Below are 16,859 nucleotides of genomic sequence, written 5' to 3' on the forward strand. Positions count from 1 at the left end.
GCATAAAGGGATAAGTAACTAAAGTATTAAACAATTGTGTGATAAAATTATTGCCACAGTTTTCACTATCCTGAATGACTCTACAGTGTAGCATTCTGGCAGGCTCCATACAGGATACAAATATGTCCTGCCAGTTGCAGATGCAGATGAGTCAGTAGAATTGATAGTTTGGCATTTGTGCTAGTAGGTACCAAGTGAACATGGTGATCACTTGCTCATCTGCCTCACAGTCCCTGCATGAGATCCACAGCCTAAACCCAGGTGACCCAGCAGATTTTTGGGTCATTTATAAGATCAAAAAAAACAAATTATCTACTTTCTTTCCCAAAAAGTCATATGAGAGACAGAAGAGGATATAGAATGAGTAAAACTCCCGTTTCTACTCTGGCCAAAGTACATTACTTAAGGTCTACAGATAAGAGCAAGTCTTTTGGCTCTACTGCATGTAGACTTTTCTTTCTCTGATGTTCCAGGAGTCCCTCCAGAAGGTCAACAGGCTTCTACCATGTTCCCAGCTTTGAGTGAAATCACTGCCAGGCTGCAAGATGTGCCAAATAACCTGCTGTACTGTATTGTAGCAGATGATAGTGGGGAAAGCAGAGAGCTCATAGAGGCTGCTCCTCTCCTTACTGTCTAGAGTCATGAGACCCCTACTTAGGATATAACAGAAGCTAACCTGTTTTTCACTTGCTCTTTTACATGCAAACTTTTTAAATGTATTAGATATTCATAATCCCTGGTTCTCTTTGCTTTTTTAAAATTTTTTTATTTTATTAAGAGAGTCTTGGCTCTGTCACCCAGGCTGGTGTGCAGTGGTGCAATCATAGTTCACAGCAGCCTTGAACTCCTGGGCCCAAGAGATCCTCCTGCCTCAGCCTCCCAAGTAGCTAGGACTACAGGTATGTGCCACAACACCTGGTTTTTTTTTTTCTTTTCTTTTTCTTTTTTTGTAGAGACAGGGTTTCACTATGTGCCAAGGCTGGTCTCAAACTCTTGCCTCAAGTGATCCTCCTGAGTCAGCTCCCAAAGTGCTGGGATTACAGAAGTGAGCCACCACACCTGGCCCCTTTTAACTTGCTTAAACACACTTTTTTGGTGAAGTGTGTATGTGTTTAGCTAACATATTGTTAGAATATTCTTTCATTAAACATTTGAATGTTAACAATATAATGTATATATGTTCTCATAGTTTTTTTTCTTTCTGATTTTTGTGTTATAAAATATTTTGAACAGAGGCCAGGTGCAGTGGCTCATGCCTGTAATCCCAGCACTTTGGGAGGCCTAGGCAGGCGGATCACAATGTCAGGAGATTGAGACCAGCCTGGCTAACACAGTGAAACCCCGTCTCTACTAAAAATATAAAAAATTAGCCGGGCGTGGTGGCGACCACCTGTAGTCCCAGCTACTTGGGAGGCTGAGGCAAGAGAATGACATGAACCCAGGAGGCGGAGCTTGCAGTGAACCAAGATCATGCCACTGCACTCTAGCCTGGGCGACAGGGCAAGACTCCATCTCAAAAAAAAAAAAAAATCGAACAGAAAAACAAAGAGATTAGTGGGTGACTATATGCAAGAAAAATGAGAAAGAGAATAACATAAACACTCAGGCACAATTACCAAGCTTTTCAAACTTAGTACTTTTATTTTTTTGTGTACCATTCCTCAATCCATTCTGCTTCTTCAGAGACAAGTACTATCCTGAATTTAGTGTTTTTCATTAACATGTGTGTTTTATTGTTCTTTTGTGTTTTTTGAGATAGAATCTCCCTCTGTCTCCCAGGATGAAGTGCAGTGATGCAATCACAGCTCACTGCAGCCTCTGCCTTCTGGGCTCAAGCAATCCTCCCACCTCAGCCTCTCAAGTAGCTGAGACTACAGGCACCAGCACCAAGCCCAGCTAGTTTTTATATTGTTTGTAGTGACAGAGTTTCTCCATGTTGCCCAGGCTGATCTCAAACTCCTGAGCTTAAGCAGTCTGCCCACCTCAGCCTCTCAAAGAACAAATATGTCTATGTACTTGTATTGCATATACATCTGTCCATAAAAAAGAGTTTTGGTTTACATGATTTTAAATTTTATGTAAATGATTCTCTTTTACATTTTATGCAAGTCTATATACACAAATTTTCTTTACTGTTTTCACTTGACATCATGCTTTTGAAATTATTTACATTGATACATATAGTTCTGATCTGCTTGTTATATAGTATTCTTTTTTATGAACATACTACAGTTTGTAGGTTGATTCTCCTGTTAATGGACTTACAGTTTTCAGTATTTCATTGTTTCATAAACAGTGCTATAGTGAATACTCTTGAACATGTCTTCTCATGCAAATATATGAGTTTCTCCAGTAGATACTAATTTATCTAGTACTTCCTAGGAATGGATTTACTGGGTTGTACAGTGTATTCATCTTCTGTTTAACTAGATATTGCTAAATTGCTATCCAGAGTGATTATGCTAACTTATTCCTATCAGTAGTGTGTGAAAGTTCCCATTGACCTGCATCTTCACAAATACTTAAAATTTTTGCCTGTTGGTGGATGTGAAATGGTGCTATCTACACAATTTCTTTTTATGTAGTGATTTGTTTACATTGGGCAAAGCTTATGATAGCCAGTGGAGCTGATTGACATCCTAGATATTTTAATTCAGGAAATATTAGTGCCTAATTATACAAACAGGTTGGTAGGCTATTCTGAATGAAATGCTGGTTGCTGGTGAAATACTCTGTTTTCAAGAGCACAAAATAAAAATCTTGTTTTAGGAATTCTATACAAGAATAACTTTGGGGAAAATTTTTTCCCTAAGGGCATTTCCACTTTCCAAATTTTTCCTCATTGTTCCCTTTACCTCAAGTGATTCTCTTAGTTCTTCTGACTGATACCAATCAAGGCATGAAAGAATGAAATGTCCAAACCCTTACTGACAAATTATACCTGACAGCAGAATAAACGCACATCTACTAAGAGGCTTCCATAGTTTTTATTGCTGTCACTTTGATTACTCCAATAATGAAACTATTGAATCTGTTTCTTAGAAGCCAAGGTAAGAAAGCAGAGAATAGTCTGCCATTGAACTGATAGCATCTGTTTTATAATTATCTGATGACTTTTCTAGAGAAGATGTATAAAGTCTGTGTTATTTCATGTGCACCACGCTTAAATGATTGCTTCTTGAATTGAATTGTACTCCAGTTATCTATTTCTGTGTAACAATTCACCTCAGAACTTAGTGGTTTAAGATGCCTGTTATGGGTAAGATGGAGCAAACACATTTCACCTGTCTTTTCTACTGAACTCAGCTAAAACACCTGGCCTAGAGCAACTATTTGAGGACTCCAAAAGGCATATCTTAAAAGTTGCATTAAGAAGGAGCAGATTTTGAAGTACTGTTGAACCAGGTTTAATTTATCGTTCTCCTCTCATATCCCCAGGTTTCAACTCAACACAGCCTAAAACCCCTAAATGGATGTTAATGTGGATAAGAGAACTCTAGGAGAAGCCTTCAGTTCTGGTTCAAAGAATGGGAAGGCGATACTGTAATACTAATAGAAAGTACAGAAACTTTTCCTTTTTTCCTTATTCTTTCCTCTGTTCTCTTGTACCATGAACCTCAAGCAGTCCTGCAGTGACAGCAGATTGGGGTCTAACAAGAGCTTAAAACTCTGATTGTAGGGAACCATTCTCAGATCAGTGGAGCTGTGGTCCCAAGAGGGTGGAATTAGTCTCAGTTGCTTTTTTCTCCCTCCTTCATCTGCTTGCCTCCAAACAAAGGCACTTTTATGGAAATTGTATGGCTAAGCAGAGTAAATAACATACCAGCTTTCTGACTAGGTAATGAGAAAGGGGAATCCCATTGACCTAGAAAGTACTGGGAGATTATAAGATATTTGAAAATAAACTCTTTAAATTTTATTATGAATTTTTGAGCTTATTCATGCACTCTGCATGCAGAAATCTGACCCCAAACAGCGTACCTAGACTTTGAGAAATGAAGTAGGGATTAGACCATTGCCAAGTCCCAGACTGGCATCAGGGTGGGTGGTGCATCTGTGGGACAGATCCAAAAAGCACTGCAAAGACTTTGAAAACTTAACTGCCATCGGAGTTCTGGCTGGGGAACAATGCAAGGATGTCCTCTCTGGCCATTCCTATTTGTACTGAAGTTCTCGCCAGTAAAATAAATCAAGAAAAGGAAATGAAAGACATACAAATTGGAAAGAAAGAAGTAAAACAATTCCTGTTCACTGGCTACATCACTGTATATATAGAAAACCAAGGAATCCACAGAATACTCCTAGTACTAAGTGAGGTTAGCAAGGTTGCAAGTTACTATGCCAGTCTACACAAAATATTTAGAAAACAAATTTCAAAAAGTTCCAAAAAGCAAAATTTGAATTTGCCACACATGAAATACTATGTTGAATCCATGTGAATGAAGTGATGTATAGGCATTGCATTGGGTATTATAAATCTAGAGAATATTTAAAGCATATGGGAAGCTGGGCACAGTGGCTCACGCCTGTAATCCCAGGCCTTTGGGAGGCTGAGGCAGGTGAATGGTTTAAGCTCAAGTGTTCAAGACCAGCCTGGGCAGCATGGTAAAACCCTGTCTCTACCCAAAAAAAAGAACACACACACAAAACTAGCCAGGCTTGGTGACTCACGCCTGTAATCTCAGCTGCTTGGGAGGCTGAGGTGGGAGGATGGCTTGAGCCAGTAAGTATGAAATTAGCTGCTGTTTAAAAAAATTTTGGGCCAGGCACAGTGGCTCACGCCTGTTTAAAAAAAAAAAAAAAAGAGGAAGTCCCCCTAAATTCCTAATTTGCTAAGAGTTCTTATTTATTTATTTAGAGACAGAGTCTCACTCTGTCACCCAGACTGGAGTGCAATGGCACAATCTCGGTTCACAGCAACCTCTGCCTCCTGGGCTCAAGTAATTATTGTGCCTCAGTCTCCCAAGTAGCTAGGATTGCAGGCATGCATCACCATGTCTGGCTAATTTTTGTATTTTTAGTAGAGACAGGGTTTCCACCATGTTGGCCAGGCTGGTCTCAAACTCCTGGCCTCATGTGAGCTGCCCACCTTGGCCTACCAAAGTGCTGGGATTACAGGTGTCAGCCACCACGTCCAGCCTAATTGGCTAGGAGTTTAATAATGAGTGGTTGTTGACTTTTCTCAAATACTTTTCCTGTATAAATTGATATCATATGGTTTTGCTTCTCTGGGCTAGTGTTGCTTACCTTGCTTGGTTTTCAAATACTGAACCAGCATTGCATTCCTGATACAAACCGTGCTTGGATACGGTATATTATTTTTCATATACATTGCTAGGTTTGATTTGCTAGTATGAGGGCTGTTGGTCTGCTGCCTTGTTGTTTTACAGATCTTCTCCATGTTTAATACCTGGATAATGCTGGCTTCATAAAATGAGTTCCTCCTCCTTCTGCTTTCTGATACAGATTGTATAGAATTGATATATTTATAATGATTGTTTGGTAGAATTTAGTGCAACCACATGGAGATTTCTTTTTCAGAATATGTTTAATTACAAAATTTCATTTTGAAAACAGTTATATAACCATTCAGGTTATCTGTGTCATCTTAGGTGATTCTGGTAGTTTGTTATTTGAGAATTTGGTCCGCTTCATCTAAACTGTTGATTTATGTACACACAGTTCTTTGTAGGCATTCCCTTTTGTCCTTTTAACACAATTCTAATCAGAAATCTTAGGAAGACCTTTTTGTAGAGACAGACAAGCTTATTCTTAAATGTATATGGAAAGGCAAAAGAACTAGAAGAGTCAACCAATACTGGAAAAGAAAAATAAAGTTACATGAATTATTCTACCCAGCTTTCGGAATTACCATAAAGCTACAGTAATCAAGATGAGGCCATATTAGTAAAAGGATAGACATGTAGATTAATGGAATAGAATAGAAAGTTCAGAAATAGACCCACATAAATATTGCCAGTTCATATTTCACAAAAATACAAAGGCAATTCAATGGAGAAAGGATGGTGTTTTCAAAAGAGGTACTGGAAAAGTAGAAATCTGTGTGCAAAACTTGAACCTCTCATACCGTATATAAAAATCAACACAAAATAAATCATGAATTAATATATAAAATAAACTGAAACTTTTAGAACAACACAAGACATTTTTAATCTATGAAAGATGCTATTGAGAGAATTAAAGGGCATGCTGCATATTGGGAGGAAAATTTGTAAATCACATATCTGACAAAGGACTTATATTCAGAATACAGATGGTTCCTGACTTAAAATGGTTCAACTTAACAGTTGTTTTAACTTTACAGTGGTGCAAAAGCAATACATGTCTAGCAGAAACCATATTTTCAGTACCTGTACAACTTTTCTATTTTTCACTATCAGTACAATAGTCAATAAATTTTCTGTTTTTTATTTTATTTATTTTAAATTTTTTTTTAAAGCAGAAACAAGGTCTCACTCATTGGCCAGGCTGGTCTTGAACTCCTGGGCTCAAGTATTCCTCCCATCTCAGCCTCCTAAAGTGCTGGGATTACAGGCATGAGCCACTGTGCCTGGCCTCATTCCTTTTTATGAAATAGGCTTTGTGTTAGATGATTTTGCCAGCTGTGGGCTAATGTAAGCGTTCTGAGCACATTTGAGGTGGGTTAGGCTAAGCCATGATGTTCAGTAAGTTAGGTATATTAAATACACTTTCAACTTGCAATATTTTCATTTTATTATTATTTTTTACAATGGGATTCTTGCTGTGTTGATTAGGCTGGTCTCAACCTCCTGGTCTCAAGTGACCTCCCATTTTGGCCTTCCAAAGTGCTGGGTGAGCTACTGCGCCTGGCCCATTTTTTTTTTTTTTTTTTTTTTTTTTTTTTTTTTTTTTGAGACGGGAGTCTCGCTCTGTTACCCAGGCTGGAGTGCTGGTGGCGGATCTCAGCTCACTGCAAGCTCCGGCCTCCTGGGTTCCACGCCATTTCCTGTGCTCAGCCTCCGGGTAGTGGGACTACAGCGCCGCCACGTCGCCGGCTAGTTTTTTATAGTTTTTAGTAGAGACGGGGTTTCACCTGTTAGCCAGGATGGTCTCGATCTCCTGACCTCGTTGATCCGCCACTCGTCTCGGCCTCCCAAAGTGCTGGGCATTACAGGCTTGAGGCCACAGCCGCGCACCCAACTACTTTTCATCTCACCACGTTGAGACAAAAGTCAAGGAACAGCTGTATATAAAAAATTGTCAAAGCTCAACAGTTTTTTTTCAAAAAACCATATTTAATACATCATCAAATGTCTTAAGCAGATTCTTTACAAGAAAGGATATACAATGACAACTAAATACATTAAAAGATATTTAGTATTAGTAGCCATTAAGAGAATGCATTTAAAATCTTGATGAGGTACCACTCTTAAAATGACTAAAATAAAAAACTGACAGTTGCAAATGCTGGCAAGGTTGCAGAGAACAATTAGAACTCTCATACATTGCTGGTAGGAAAGGAAAATGGCAAAACTACTCTGGAAAAGTTTGGTGATTTTTTTTTTTAGTTAAACATACGCTGAGCATGTGACCCAGCAAATCCATACCTAGGTGTTTAACCTAGAAACATGAAAACTTACATTTCTATGAAATCCTCTACACTGATGTTTATAGCATCTCTATTTACAATTACTAAAAAATGGAAACCATCCAAATGTCCTTCAACAAGTGAATAGATAAACTGTGGTATATACATACAATGAACTCAGCAATAAAAAGGAATGAACTATGATACATGCATCATTCTTTATGCATCTCCAAGGCATTGTGTTGATAAATCAGTCTCAGAAAGTTACATACTGTATGATTCTGTTTATGTGACATTCTCAGAAAGATAGACTGTAGTAAAAAAGAATGGGTTAAGGGTTAGTGGTGGGGTTAGGTGTGACTACATAAGGATGTCTTTTGGAACTTCTATGTATCCTGATTATACTGCTGGTGGTTTCATGAGTCTATGAATGTTTTAAAATTCATAGAACTGTACACATACCTAAAAAAGTAAATTCTGTGGTGTTAAGAAAATTTTTAAAAACTTTGTAGCTTGCTGGGCACAGTGGCTCACGTCTGTAATCTCTGCTTTGGGAGGCCGAGACGGGCAGATCACAAAGTCAGGAGTTCAAGACCAGCCTGGCCAACATGGTGAAACCCCATATCTACTACAAATACAAACATTAGCTGGGCGTGGTGGCCGGCGCCTGTAATCCCAGCTACTTGGGAGACTGAGGCACGAGAATCACTTGAACCCAGGAGGCGGAGGTTGCAGTGAGTCAAGATCGCACCACTGCACTCCAGCCTAGGCGAAAAAGCAAGACTCCATCTCAGAACAACGACAACAAAAAAGTAGCTTAAAGTGACCATTTATTTGTCTTGATTCTGTCGGTTGAGCAGGCGCTTCTGGTTTGTATCAAGTTCCTTATATTAATAAACTTTGCTTTAGGTTAAACCTGTTCATCTTACTCATTTTTTATATCCCTAAATGTCCCGTATAGTGTGCCTGGCACATAATAAGAATTATTGAATAAATTAATACAGAGCCCTTCTGCTTTAGGTCAAAGCAAAGTTTATTAAGTTTGCTGAGGTATTGGGATGATCAGAAAGTTCAAATAGCCTCACTCACATGCTAGCTGTTTATGTTAGCTGCTGACTCTGAGTTCAGCCGTGGCTTTTGGCCAGGGACCTTGATTACACTAGTAGGGCTTTTTTGTAGCATGGCAGCTGAGTTCCAAGGAGTGTTCAAAAAGAATAATCTCCAATTTTCAAGTACTTACCAAGTCTCTGTTTGCATAGTTGGTGATAGTATGCCATTTGCTATCACTAGTCACAGCTAGTCATCAAGCCCAAAGTCAGTATAGGAAGAAGACTATGTGGGTCATCAGTACCAGGAGGGTTGGCTCATTAGGGACCTCCAAATTACTGTTAGTTGTGAGGGCTTTTGTTTTATTTTGTTGTAAGAGCTTTCTCAGCTTTCCTTCAGATCTTCAGGACTATCTATATTCCTTTAGCTAGAAACATTAAGAGACTCCATTATCTAAGAAGGAATAATTGAAGATTGCCTGTAATTTATAAAGATGTAAAATGTGATTATTTTAAACATGTTGAAAATGTATTATTTTATTTTCTTTTCTTTTTTTTTTTTTTGAGACGGAGTCTCGCTGTGGCGCCCAGGCTGGAGTGCAGTGGCGCGATCTCGGTTCACTGCAAGCTCCGCCTCCCGGGTTCACACCATTCTCCAGCCTCAGCCTCCGAGTAGCTGGGACTACAGGCACCCGCCACCACGCCCGGCTAGGTTTTTTTTTGTATTTTTAGTAGAGACGGGGTTTCACCATGTTAGCCAGGATGGTCTCGATCTCCTGACCTCGTGATCCACCCGCCTCGGCCTCCCAAAGTGCTGGGATTACAGGCTTGAGCCACCGCGCCCGGCCGAAAATGTATTATTTTTCTATAAGCTTTGATGATTACAGACTTTCATATTTATAAAATGAAACCCACCAACTTCATTCTTTGTATACCTAATCAGTTTTCCCCAGAATTCTTTCCACCATTTATTGATCCTCAGTACAGAGAAAAGGTTCCAAAAAACCTCACATAGTACTATAGACAATCTCAGAATTAATTCTGGGGCTAGAAAGGAACCTTCATTGATCATGCAGTCAAACAGCATTCCAAAGAAATAATTTGCCCAAAAAAAGCCTCCACAGATGATTTATATAGTGAAGCTATAAGGCAGGAATACCAAACCAGAAACATCTCTGCAAAGTGAGTACATTGCAGAAATTGAAGAGTTTTTGGTTTCTGTTCATTTGTTTGTTCCATTGTTTTTACACAATGGCGATATAAAAACCAGATTGGTATGACAGTGTGTGAAGTAGGAACCAGATTGTAGGAGAGTACACCTTGATTTAGTAGAAAGAACAGAAATGGAGAATCAGTATACATGGATTCTAGATCTGATAGGGCCACAACTGCATCATTCACTTCTCCTTTCAAAGACTAGGGGTTTGTACTACAAAATAAGAGGTTTGGTTTGAACAGTCTTTTTTTTTTTTTTTTTTTTTTTTTTGAGGCAGTCTCGCTCTGTCACCCAGGCTGAAGTGCAGTGGCACCATCTCTCAGCTCACCGCAACCTCTACCGCCTGAGTTCAAGCAATTCTCCTGCCTCAGCCTCCCAAATAGCTGAGATTACAGGTGCGTGCCACCTCGCCTGGCTAGTTTTTGTATTTTTAATAGAGACAGGGTTTCAACATGTTGGCCAGGCTGGTCTCAAACTCTTGACCTCAGGTGATCCGCCCACCTCGCCCTCCTAAAGTGCTAGGATTACAGGTGTGAGGCATCACGCCCAGCCTTCACATCCCTGGGAGACTTGAGGTATTAGAATCTCTAATGGAGAGGTATACTTTTTAAAAAGTAGAGCCCATATAATTCTTGTTTTAAAACTATAAACTACCGACAGTAAAGCACAATAAAATATTCCAGCGTGGCAGGAATGCATAGCTAGACTGTAGAGTGAGACAGTATTGTAGAGGACGTAAAGTTTTTGTTTGTTTTGTTTTAATGTTGAGAAATAGTAGCCTAGAGAACACAGATGATCTCAAAAGTCAATAGAGGGCAAGAACCTGTTCATCTTATTCATTTTTGTATCCCTAAATGCCCCATATGGTGTGCCTGGTATAGTAAGAATTATTGAATAAGTTAATATGAAGCCCTTCTACTTAGAAAATTTTTCTCAGACATTGAGGAGAGTAATTTAGAGCTGCAAAAGTTTCACTCCGTTGTTAGTCCTGCCCCTCTACAGATAAGGTTTGACTGACTCTTTTTGTTCCATATTAATGCCTATTCTCTTTTGGCCTAAAGTCTGTACCTGTATGTACAGGTAGATACAGGTACCTGTCTGTACCTATATAGATTTATATAATTTATCAGATGCTTCCTTCTGTTCCTATCCTGGTTCATAGAATGAAATCAAAACATTAATTGTATCTCCTACCTTTGACAGTAGACTAAAACCCACACTCCAAAGGACTGTTTACTGCTTTCCCAGACTTTTCTCTTGGCCTTGTGTTAAGATGTTGCTAACAAAGAAGCTCAGTACTAAAAAATTTAGTACAGTTGTTTCTTCTCAATTGGTAATAACCACCATTCTGGGCACTGTTTCTTGTGCATCCTAAAACTAAGGAATTAAAATTTCCTTTGGTAGTGTAAGTATAACAAAAAAAAAATTAATGTTCAAAGTAGATTACTCTTTCAGAGGTTCTTATAAAATGACCTAAAAAAAAGTTTATTAATATAGGAAACTTGCCTATCCAGTCTTTCCAAATTACCTGCTTTGAAACAGTCCAGTAATGATTTTTTCTTTTTTTTCTATTTCGGTAATGACTTTTTTCTATTTCTTTTTTCTGTTTACTTAAAAAAATAAGATGCTGTGTTTTGTTTTTATTGAAGTAAAATTCATAAAGAATGAAAAAAGTGTATTAGAAATTGTACAATTTGGCCAGGCACAATGGCTCACGTCTGTAATCCCAACACTCTGGGAGGCCAAGGCAGGAGGATCACTTGTCAGGAGTTTGAGACCAGCCTGGCCAACATGATAAAACCCCATCTCTACTAAAAATACAAAATTAGTGGCTGTGGTGGTGCACACTTGTAATTCCAGCTACCTGGGAGGCTGAGGCAGGAAAATCACCTGAGCTCAGGAGACGGAGGTTGCGGTAAGCTGAGATCATGCCATCAAGCCTGGATGGCAGAGCAAGACCCTGGCTCAAAAAGAAAAACGAAATTGTATCATTATCTTTAGGCTTTTGGGTACAAACGTAGATCCTCAAAACCTTTATCAGAAATTTGGAAATCTGTAAATAAGTTATATGTATCTCCTTTCAAAATCCATTATTAGTAAGTTAATATTTATTAAAACAAAGCTAGTGCATGTTGAAAAAAGTTTTTATTTCTTTATTCTTTATCCCTCCTTATCCCACTGAACTATTGAAGAACTTCTTATAGATTTACCTTCCCATTAGTGCTATAGTACAGTTTTGTTTTATCTCCATTATCTTGTGTTTCCTGGCTAAGTTTTACTTGTTATAAAGCTATTGGGTCACTTTTGGTCTAGAATAGAACTTTCATAATATAAGGGACACCGTAAAATGTAAAGGAATATCTGCATTGCCTTGTTTTCTCTTGTTAGAAAAGTCATGTTCAGGCTCCTTTTTTAATGCCCCTCTTCTTTGGAGGAAGAATTTCTAAAGGCACACATTCTTGAACTAAAAAGAAATGATGATGTATATTAGGTTTGCCTTTTGGCACATGTGAAAAATGAGGTTATTCACACCTTCAGTTCTGCCATATATCCATTATCAAAAAAGTACTTCCAAAATAGTCTCCCTGTTCCATAGTAAAGTCACAGAGGTGGTTTGGAGTTCTTCAGCTAGGTCGCAGTGTCCAGGAACAGATCAGATCAGAATCAGTATGTTGTTTATGATACAGATCAAATTAACCAGTGATTCTTCCAGTTTTCTACTTCCTGTTTATTTCCTCCAGACACAAAATAGGTTCAAGGAGAAAAGTTCTTTTCTACCATTAAACTTTTGAGCTGCCTGTGTTTGGGATTCAAAGTATTTTGGGTGCTTATTGCTTAACTGGGCTGAAGATTATCTCATGTGACAGCATAGATCTCTTGTTTTGGAATTGCCATTACTTTCTAGAACAGGCATTCTGTACAGCTGCCAACATGCTCTGAATCCTCTTGCTTCATATTACAGTGATACTGCTTTGTCAGGGTAGAATTCAGCCTCACAGGGCTGGAGTCAGTCACTGCTGACCTCATGCCACAGTACAGCATGTTCAAATCTGGGAGAAACTGCGGGTTATTCGGCATATTCCTCCTCCTCCTCTCTCACAAGCATGGAGCCCTCACTGTCCTCGGAAACCGTATGTTGTATATGTGTGTGTATCTGTCTTTTTAAAAAAAAAAAAAAAAAATCTCTTCCTAAATCCTATAGTTAGTCCTACAGCTTTAAGTGGGGGCTGGTTGAATAAACAGAAAGGAAATAGCCTGAGCTGCTGAAACTTAGCGTTTTTCAGCAGTAGATCTCAACCAGGGGCGTTTGCTATTTTAGAACTGACTTGTGTAGGGTTGTAATAATGAAGAAGCATGATATGTGTTTCCTAGTTGTTCATTTTACCTAAAGCTATTTGGACAAAATGCAGAGGGTGCTCTGTAGCTGTATGGGCATGCTCAGATCATCCTGGAGTGTCCCGTCTCTTGTGTGTAATGGGCTGCTTCAGTGCAGAGTAAATGTCATCCTCACTTTCTCAAGTGAAATAGTTACTGGACAATCAGTGTTTCCTTCAATGAATGAGTTTCATTTGCCTTGGACTGCTTGGGAAAAACATGGGTTAAATTTGAAAATGCCAGGCATGCATAACAAATGGGAATTTGATTTAGAGCCACCTGGAATACTTCTTACATTTAAAAAAAAAAATCTTGATGGATCTGTGTGACCAAAAAAAAAAAAAGAAAAAGATTTCTTAGTGCTCAGCTACTTATTTTCAAAGTATTTTTCCCAAAGACTTGGAAAATTTCTGAATTGTTAAGCAATATACACATATCTCAGTGTGAAACTTGTATCTCGAGATCAGCAGAACAAATCTCTGAGATAAAACTGGATTGGAGGATGATCCAGCTTTATTCAACATAACCACCATTTTCACTTTTCATCCATAGTCTTTAGTACAAACTTAGTCTATAGTTTGATTTTACCATTTTTTAGTTGATCTTATAAATGATACATATTTTCTAAGAGATAAATACCAAAGCAAAGCAGATTCTTTATAGTTTTGCCTGATTCTGAAGTTAATATATGTTCATATTGTTAGCTATTGAGCAGTTGGATTTAAGATCCAAACAGATTTTTTACTCTGAAGTTTGATATTGAATTACCCTCTTATGCCTTATGGTTGATAACTTTTTAAACAGATTTGTGCCTCCGGTCTGTACCTTTTTCTGTTGTTTGTTATATATCTTGGATTCAAAACCCCTGACACAACTCTGTTTGTTCTGAGGTTATAAAAGTTCAGTTTACTTATCTATTTTATTAAGAATGCTATCCCAGGGTGAATGGGGTGATCAGAAGGAAAGCATTCATAGAAGAGCCCTAAAGGAATAGTGGGTGGAGACTAACAGTAAAAGAGAAGTTAACTCCTTTTTTTTTCCGTTATTGATAGTCAGGTGGGGGAGGGCATAAAACATAATTTAAATATTTTTAATTGATTTTATTTGGTGATTGCATTAACTTTTAAGAGTAGAGAGAGTGTGATAAAAACAATATAGTTAGTACCTGAGTGAGTGAGTGAGTGTAGATTAAACCAGCGGTCCCCAACCTTTTTGGCACCAGGGACCAGTTTTGTGGAAGACAGTTTTTCCTCAGATGGGGTCGGGGTGTCTGTGGGGAAGGTTGGAGTGGGATGGTTTGGGGATGAAACTGTTCACCTCAGGTCATCAGGCATCAGTTAGATTCTCATAAGGAGCATGCAACCTAGATCCCTCGCAAGCACAATTCACAATAGGGTTTGTGCTCCTATGAGAATCTGATGCCACCACTGATCTGACAGGAGGTAGAGCTCAGATGGTATACTCACTTGCTCGCTGCTCACCTCCTACTGTGTGGCCTGATTCCTAACAGGCCACTGACCTGTACTGATCTGCGACCCAGCATTTGGGGACCCCTGGATTTAACTATTTGCCTGCTTCCCTACCTGTGTCTCTCTCTTACCCGAACTATTTTTTGATTGGTAAACTAAAATATTCTCATTGAAACAATGATTTAAATGTTCACAAATGAGGTACTTGCCCCTAGTATCTAAAATTTTTAATGTAACTGTTTAGATATATGAAATTGCTATAGATAGGGGTTCGTACATGACCTCCTTGCCTGAGATTGCACACGCTTTGTGGGGTTTTGTTTTTTTTTTTTTTGAGACAAAGTCTTGCTCTGTCGCCCAGGCTGGAATGCCGTGGCGCAATCACAGCTCACCGCAAGCTCTACCTCCTGGGTTCACACCATTCTCCTGCCTCAGCCTCCCAAGTAGCTGGGACTACAGGCATCCGCCACCGTGCCTGGCTAATTTTGTGTGTGTGTGTGTGTGTGTGTGTGTGTGTGTGTGTATTTTTAGTAGAGACAAGGTTTCTCAGTGTTAGCCAGTATGGTCCCAATCTCCTGACCTCATGATCCGCCCGCGTCCGCCTCCCAAAGTGCTGGGATTACAGGCGTGAGCCACCACGTCCGGCCTGCACATACTTTGTGAAGAGTTCATTCCAAATTACAGAATGAACGTTTTGAAGGCAGGATTTCAGAAGGAAAAATGTAGCTGACTCTGGTCCCAGCTACTTAGAAGGCTGAAGTGGGAGGATCACTTGAATCCCGGGGTGGGGTAGGGCGGTGGAGGTTGTAGTGAGCCAAATTACCACTGTGCTCCAGCCTGGGTGACAGAGCCAGATCCTTTCTCAAAATAAATAAATACAATAAAGCAGGGTAAGAGGGATTGGAAGTGCTGGACATTGAGGGTAGACTGCCATTTTTAATAGAACAGTAAGCATAAGCTTCATTTAAAACAAGACATTTGAAGGAAGGCTTGAAAGAGGAAAGCAGGTTAGCCATTCAGCTGAGGAATGAGCATTCCAGGCAGGGGGTACAGCCAGAATAACTGCAGGAGTTTTCACAGTGTTTACAAGGAATTAAAAAGAGGTTAGTTGGTATGACTAGAGCAAGAATTAAGACAGGGAAGAGTGGCAGGAATTGGGAGTGTGAAAGATTTAATACAGTGTATCAGTTATCTATTGCTGTGTAACAAACCACCTTAAAACTTAGTGGCTTAGCCAGGCACAGTGGCTTGCACCTGTAATCCCAGGTACTCAGGAGGCTGAGGCAAGAAGATCACTTGAGGTCAGGAGTTCAAGACCAGTGTGAGCAACATAGTTAGAGCCTGTCTTTGAAAAAAAAAAAAAAAAAATTAGCCCATCACGATGGTGTGTGCCTGTAGTCCCAGCTACTCAGGAGGTTGAGGTGAGAGAATTGCTTGAGCCCAAGAGTTTGAGACTGCAGTGAGCTATGATCAGGCTACTGCACTGCAGCCTAGGTGACAGAGTGAGACTGTCTTTTAAAAAATAATAAAAATAGTAGCTTAATATAACCTTTATTTGCTCACAATTTTGAGTCAGCCATTTGAGCTGGGCTCCACTATTTGGTTCGTAGGCTTGCCATTATAGTTGTTGGGGGCTCAGGTGGACCTGGATGGTCTAAGATGGCCTCGCTTCCTCATGTGTCTGGTAGTAGGTACTGCTGTTGGCTGGACCTCTCAAGGTTTTATTTTTTCTTTTTAACATTCATCCATGTAGACAAGCTACAAGAATTTTAGCCCGAATAGCTATTATAAGGATGAGGTTGTCAATAACTGAGATGTAAAGTGTGCTGGAGATCTCAGTGCAACAAGAAAGGACAAACTCCAATGCACAAATACTTTTTAAGCCTCTGCTTGTATCACATTTGCTAACATTTCACTTGGCCAAAGCAAGACCATGACCAAACCCAGTTTCACTGGATGGAGAAATACATTCCACCACTTTTTTTTTTTTTCTTTTTTAAGACAGGGTCATACTCTTGTCCAGGCTAGAGTGCAGTGGCACAAACACAGGTCACTGCATCCTGGATCTCTTGGGCTCAAGCCATCCTCCTGGCTCAGCCTCCTGAGTAGCTGGGACCACAAAAACATGCCACCACGCTCTGCTGATTTATTTATTTATTATTATTATTATTATTATTATTATT

The 16,859-nt window shown here is 39.3% G+C and overlaps 1 protein-coding gene across 7 annotated transcripts in view; it reads left to right on the forward strand.

Moving 5' to 3' along the window:
- The window catches only part of TMCC1 (transmembrane and coiled-coil domain family 1), a 257,166-nt gene that overhangs the window by 167,561 nt on the left and 72,746 nt on the right, over positions 1 to 16,859 (forward strand). Inside the window, exon 1 of one of the 7 annotated variants that reach the window (XM_017885043.1) lies at positions 12,573 to 12,963. The exons of the other annotated variants lie outside the window; for them this stretch is intronic. Within the exon in view, the coding sequence (XP_017740532.1) occupies positions 12,937 to 12,963 (27 nt within the window). The 5' untranslated portion in view covers positions 12,573 to 12,936. Of the gene's footprint in view, positions 1 to 12,572; positions 12,964 to 16,859 lie in introns of those variants that run through there. 7 annotated transcript variants of the gene reach the window in all.

This window comes from Rhinopithecus bieti, unplaced genomic scaffold, assembly GCF_001698545.2.
Source record: "Rhinopithecus bieti isolate Rb0 unplaced genomic scaffold, ASM169854v2 scaffold_13262, whole genome shotgun sequence".
Classification (NCBI taxonomy): Eukaryota; Metazoa; Chordata; class Mammalia; order Primates; family Cercopithecidae; genus Rhinopithecus; species Rhinopithecus bieti.